The 5,999-nt window shown below is 33.0% G+C and overlaps 1 protein-coding gene across 2 annotated transcripts in view; it reads left to right on the top strand.

The window, feature by feature from the left end:
• The window catches only part of LOC119598746, a 5,527-nt gene extending 1,061 nt beyond the window's left edge, over nt 1-4,466 (top strand). The window contains exons 3-4 of one of the 2 annotated variants that reach the window (XM_037948538.1): nt 40-105; nt 2,332-4,466. In XM_037948538.1, the coding sequence (XP_037804466.1) occupies nt 2,495-4,195 (1,701 nt within the window). In that variant the 5' untranslated portion in view covers nt 40-105; nt 2,332-2,494 and the 3' untranslated portion in view covers nt 4,196-4,466. The remainder of the gene's footprint in view (nt 1-39; nt 106-2,331) is intronic. The other variant, XM_037948537.1, reaches the window with a different exon arrangement.
• Nucleotides 4,467-5,999: the final 1,533 nt, after the last annotated feature.

The raw sequence follows: 5,999 nt of genomic DNA, 5'->3' as shown, positions 1-5,999 counted from the left end.
TATATTTTTTTTTTTAATTTTTATTTTTTCCTTTTAAAGATATTTCTCAAGGATCTATCACTCTGAGTACGGTATCAGCCTCTATTACATAACGCAAACAGTGAGGTACTAAATTTGCTAGATTAACTAATTAATAAAATTAAACACAGTCACAATAGGAATGGAATGCATTATGATTTGGTATTTCATTTTATAGATTAGTTTGTAGATTAAATAAATAATGATCATGTATAGGGACTAATATCTGATGTAAGAAATGTTATAAAGGAGTTTTATAAAATATTTGTTTCTATCTCTGAGACTTTTTTTTATGATAATATTACTATGTAATTTTATTTTCTCACAGATTATTTCAGTTTCATAGATTCATTGCTCATCGGTTTCCCAATTTCAGCTGCCCTTTTATCTCTTGTATTAATCCAGTACTGAGGGGCATATATGTAGATGCCATGCCCACTTTGAGTTTACTTTAATAATTGTTTTTACCCATAGATGACTACACTTGTCATCAATGAGCCAATTACGAGTACTGCCTGTCTCGCCCCTTTACCTTTTTCCATAATTTACGAAAATATTTTACACAATCTTATTTTGCTCATACAAATGTTTATAACATTATAGAAATTATAATGCCTATAATAGAAATAACACCATTGATATTCAAAGAATTAGTAAAAAATATGTTTTTCCTGCCAATTCAAGGAAAGGTGAAGTAAGGTAAGGTCACTAGGTCTACTAATTGACTCCTTTTTGGCTAAGCACTAGCAGAGCCATCTATGTGCAGAGACATTTCACAAAAAAATGAGAAATGAGCACAGGATTTTCCTCATTTTTATGCATTTTCCCCAGCAGCATGTGGTTAATCAACAATATACCCTTTTGTACTTTTTGCTATTTCTGTATCACACCACCATGTCCATCATCACCGTCACCAAAAAGCCGGCACCACCTATGACCTTAGCCTTCACCACCCTCACCTCCACAGCCATGACTACCCACGCTACCACAGCACACACAACCACTCACACCACCACCACACCACCACAACCATTCCACCCTCATCACCACAGCATATCCCCTGCAAATCCCTTAATACTCTGGCTTCTGTTCATTCTGCCTTGCTAATTAGTTTTGAGTAAAAGGGACTTTGAAGGCAACTTTAGATTTCCCTCATACAAAGGGATATATTAACAGTTATATCCAGTCATGTCCAGCCATCCAAAGTGATTATTTTAGAACAATTCATGCTACAATGTGAAACTTTTTCTATGCATTGGATTATAAATTGCTACAAAGCTAATTAGCTAAATGTTTGTAGGCTGTGTTGCCTTTGAACTACGTATGTGCCAGAATATATATATTTTTTTATATATTTAACATCTTTCGTTTGTCATGTATCCATATGTGTCTGGTTGTAGGAGTATATATATATATATATATTATATATATATATATATATATATATATATATATATATATATATATATATAATCAATTTATGAGTGCCTATGTGTCATCGTCATCGTCATCGTTATTATTGTTATTACTGTTATTACTGTTATTACTGTTATTACTGTTATTACTGTTATTGTTGCTATTATTGATATTATTGCTACTATTGCTATTATTGCTGATATTGCTGTTATTGCTGTTATTGCTGTTATTGCTATTATTACTATTATTGCTATTATTGCTGCTATTATTATTATTATTATTATTATTATTATTATTATTATTATTATTATTATTATTATTATTATTATTATTATTATTATTATTATTATTATTATTACCATCTTATTATTGCTGGTGCTGGTGCTACTACTGTTATAATAATAATAATAGTAAATATTATTATTATTATTGTTATTGTTATTGTTATTGTTATTGCTGTTGTTATTGTTGTATTTTTATTATTATTGTTATTGTTATTGTTATTGTTATTATTATTATTATTATTATTATTATTATTATTATTATTATTATTATTATTATTATTATTATTATTATTGTTATTGTTATTATTGTTATTATTATTATTATTATTATTATTATTATTATTATTATTATTATTATTATTATTATTATTATTATTATTATTATTATTATTATCATTACCTTTATCATTATTATTAATTGTTTTTTATTTATTTATCTTAAATTTATGTTTAATTCATTTGAAGTAAAGTTTAAAGTTTGCTCTACTAACTATAGATTTCTTCATATATTAAACTCACCCACTTCTATATTTTGTTAATGATTTTTGTGAATTTCATCGCATTTATATCAGCCTATCACTCTGCGTGCCTGATATTCTTTTCCCCAACGCAGCAAAGATTGGATGGAGCATGGTGATGATTCCCAGGGCAGAGAAAAAGCAACTTTACTCGAGTCATAGAAGGATGATGCGAGATGGGGAAGGTCTGGAATGAGAGGAACGTGAAAAGGAGAAGAATACCAATAGTGCGTGCCTTTAGGAAGAGGGGATAGCAATATGAAAAAATGTTGCACAGATGGAGATAGTAGGAGAAAGGTAGTGGATATGAAGACCGGGAAAACAGTTGTGCAGCAGTCATACTCAGAGCCAGGTATCAAGAGTGAAAAAATGGAATCTGTTCAAGGAGTGAAAAGCTTGAAAAGTGCCCTTGAGGAGAGGGGAAGGAGTGAGGAGTTTGGCCAGTGCCTTCTGTGTAAAGGGGCGGTGACTAGTGTGGATGGAGTCTGCATCGGATTAGACTTTGAGCTTCCTTTCAGTGGACTGGATCTTGTATCCCTCTTGCAGTGTTATAGTGTCTCTCTGTCATTGCAAGATTCTTTGCAATTGCACAAAAGAACTGACCTCTGTAAGGAATGCTATGAGTTAGTGATGAAAGGAGATTCAGCATATAGTCATGTATATTCTGTGGCCTCTAAGATGAGTAGATTATGGTCAGGAAGGATGTCTGAGTGTGTTACTTTCTCATTAAATGTTAATAATTCCAAGAAACTTACTTATCACTGTATTTATTGTGATGAAAAGTTTGAGGATGAATCTAAGTGGCATTTTCATATGAAAATCAACCATAAAATGAATGTTAATTTCCAGGAAATCAAAATATCCAGTGATGGAGAACAGGAAAAGAGTGAATCACTTAGAACATCAGTCTGTAAATCTGACAATAGCTTCACTTGCACTGCACGTTGTCAAAGTTTTAAAGATCAAGGGACCTTCCTTACACACAAGAACGAAAGAGATACAAGTTCAATAGTATCAGAATCTGAAGCAGTGTGCAAATCAGGAGTGAATAGCCCCCTAGATATAAGCAACAAAGTAGGTTCTAACATCCATCAGCAGAATGCACTGAATTTGAAAACTGATTCTAAAAGTCAGGAGAGAAATATGCTAGAGTATCCGCCATCTCTTAGACATATTTTCTGGGCCAAACATGAATTAATGTTGCAGGATAAGGAAGATGAACTAATATTATCATATTTACAAGGTAATGTAAATATTGGGAGTAATGTTCATGGAGATAATGAACAAGCCGGTGAGAACGAGAATGAACTGAGTGATAATATTTTGAGAAAAAATGCTACTAATAAAAAGGTACACATGCAGGTAATTCCAAAAAATAAGGAAAAAGGTGAAGGAAGCAGACAGTCAGAAGAAGGGGATTTTAGAAGTGGAGTGACCATCAATTTGAAGTCCAGAGAGAGGGTAAGAACTAGCAGAAAACTTTTGACATACAGGTTTAGTAAGAAGAAAAGTGAGACAGTTATACAGGAGGAGGACCATAAGAGAAATTTTAAAAGGGTACATGGCCAATATACTTACAATAAACAACCAAAGAAAATCACCAAGACCCTTGTTCAGCAATACCCCATCAACAGCAAGGGGAAGAAATTAGACGGTTATGAAATACAGCAAAGTAATTATCACAGAAAACAGAAATACCCTGAGACACGAGATCTTTACAGAGTAACAGCAAGCCCTCAGATTAAGGAAGAAAATGACCAATTACTGCCTCAGGATGAAGAGACGCGATCGGCATGCGGAGATGATGGCATGACCGAAACGGATATCCTGGGAGACGACGTGGAAACAAATGTGAATGTGCCAGAGGAAGGTGGATGTGCTGTTGTGGATATTTATAATGGACCAGTGAATCTATGTGATGTGAGTGATGATTTCCGGTGCATCATCATTAATGGGTAACGATGTGTGCTTCCTTGACATGTGTTTTGGATTTCAGTGTAATGCTTCTTAGTGGAAGATGCTTCAAAAATCATTTTCCTATCTGTACTGTAACCTAATGTCTTAAAGATTGAAAAAATATACATTTTATGATTTGTGCATTATTTTTATAGAATATATATGTATTTTTTATCTGGGATAATTTATGATAACCAATACTCATATAAAAGAATATTAATGCAAATGATATATTTATTGGTATTGACAGTGAAATAAAAGTTGTTAGTGATGATCCTGTGTATATATATTTTCCTTATGATTATATGTATGTATGTATGTATGTATGTATGTATGTATGTATGTATGTATGTATGTATGTATGTATGTATGTATATGCATGAATTCAAGCATGTAAGTATGTATACATCATCTCTACATATCTATCTATATCTAACTGTCTATCTACATCATCTATATATCTATATCTAATTGTCTATCTATCTATGTCTGTCTGTCTATCTATCTATATCTATATATATCTTTTTCTATATCTGTATCTGTCTTTATTTATATCTATACCTATGTCTATGTCTCTGTCCTGGTCTATATCTGTAAGAATATATATTTCTATATCTGTCTATTTTTGTCCATGTCTGTGACTATGCTAATGTCAGTATCACTGTCAATGCCATTATCAGTATCAGTATCAGTGTCTGTATGTGTGTCATTGTCTCTTTCTGTGTATTTGTGTATGTCAGTGTGATGTGTCGTTAATGTTAATGACAATGCCAGTGTATGGTCAGTTGTTAGTGTATGTGTGTGTATGCGTGTGTGTTTGTCTGTGTCAGTGGCTATGTCCATGACTATGACTATGATTATATCTATATCTATATCTATATCTATATCTATATCTATATCTATATCTCTATCTCTATCTCTATCTATCTCTATCTATCTCTATCTCTATCTCTATCTCTATCTCTATCTCTATCTCTATCTATCTCTATCTCTATCTCTATCTCTATCTCTATCTCTATCTATCTCTATCTATCTCTATCTATCTCTATCTATATCTATATCTATATCTATATCTATATCTATATATCTATATCATCTATATTTAAATCTAAATCTATATATATACTTGTATGTATGTATATATGTATGTATGTATGTATGTATGTATGTATGTATGTATGTATGTATGTGTCTGTCTGTCTGTCTGTCTGTCTGTCTGTCTGTCTGTCTGTCTGTCTGTCTGTCTGTCTGTCTGCCTGTCTGCCTGTCTGTCTATGTATGTATGTATATTATGCATGTATGTTATGATTGTACGTGTGTATAATTGTAATATTAATGATAGTAGTTGTAGTTGTAACCCCCCCCCCCCACACACACAAACACACACACACACACACACACACACACACACACACACACACACACACACACACACACACACACACACACACATTCACACACACACACATTCACACAGATATAAGGATAACGAGAATGTTGTTGTCTACTCCCACCTCTTTCCCTTCCCCCCCCCCCCTCCACGCGAGTTACCAAACAAGGCCTTAGAATAATTCTCAGTCAGACCACGTGACTTCCCTGAATAATGAGGAGGTGAGTGCTCGTTACTGTCGGGGGGGGGGAGGCTTTTTCACACTAATGGTAACTGATGATGAGTAATGAGCAGCGGCCGAGAATAACTGGGGAGTTTTATGGCTAGATTTGTGTGTCTCTTTTTTTTCTTTTATGTTCCTTCTCTTTCATTTAATCTTTCGTTCTTTCTTTGATTTTTTCCATTTCCTTTCCTTTC

The sequence above is a fragment of the Penaeus monodon genome, chromosome 41 (genome assembly GCF_015228065.2).
Source record: "Penaeus monodon isolate SGIC_2016 chromosome 41, NSTDA_Pmon_1, whole genome shotgun sequence".
In the NCBI taxonomy this organism is placed as follows: domain Eukaryota; kingdom Metazoa; phylum Arthropoda; class Malacostraca; order Decapoda; family Penaeidae; genus Penaeus; species Penaeus monodon.
The sequence above is the reverse complement of the archived record's forward strand: the minus strand, read 5'-3'. Positions and strand labels throughout refer to the sequence as shown.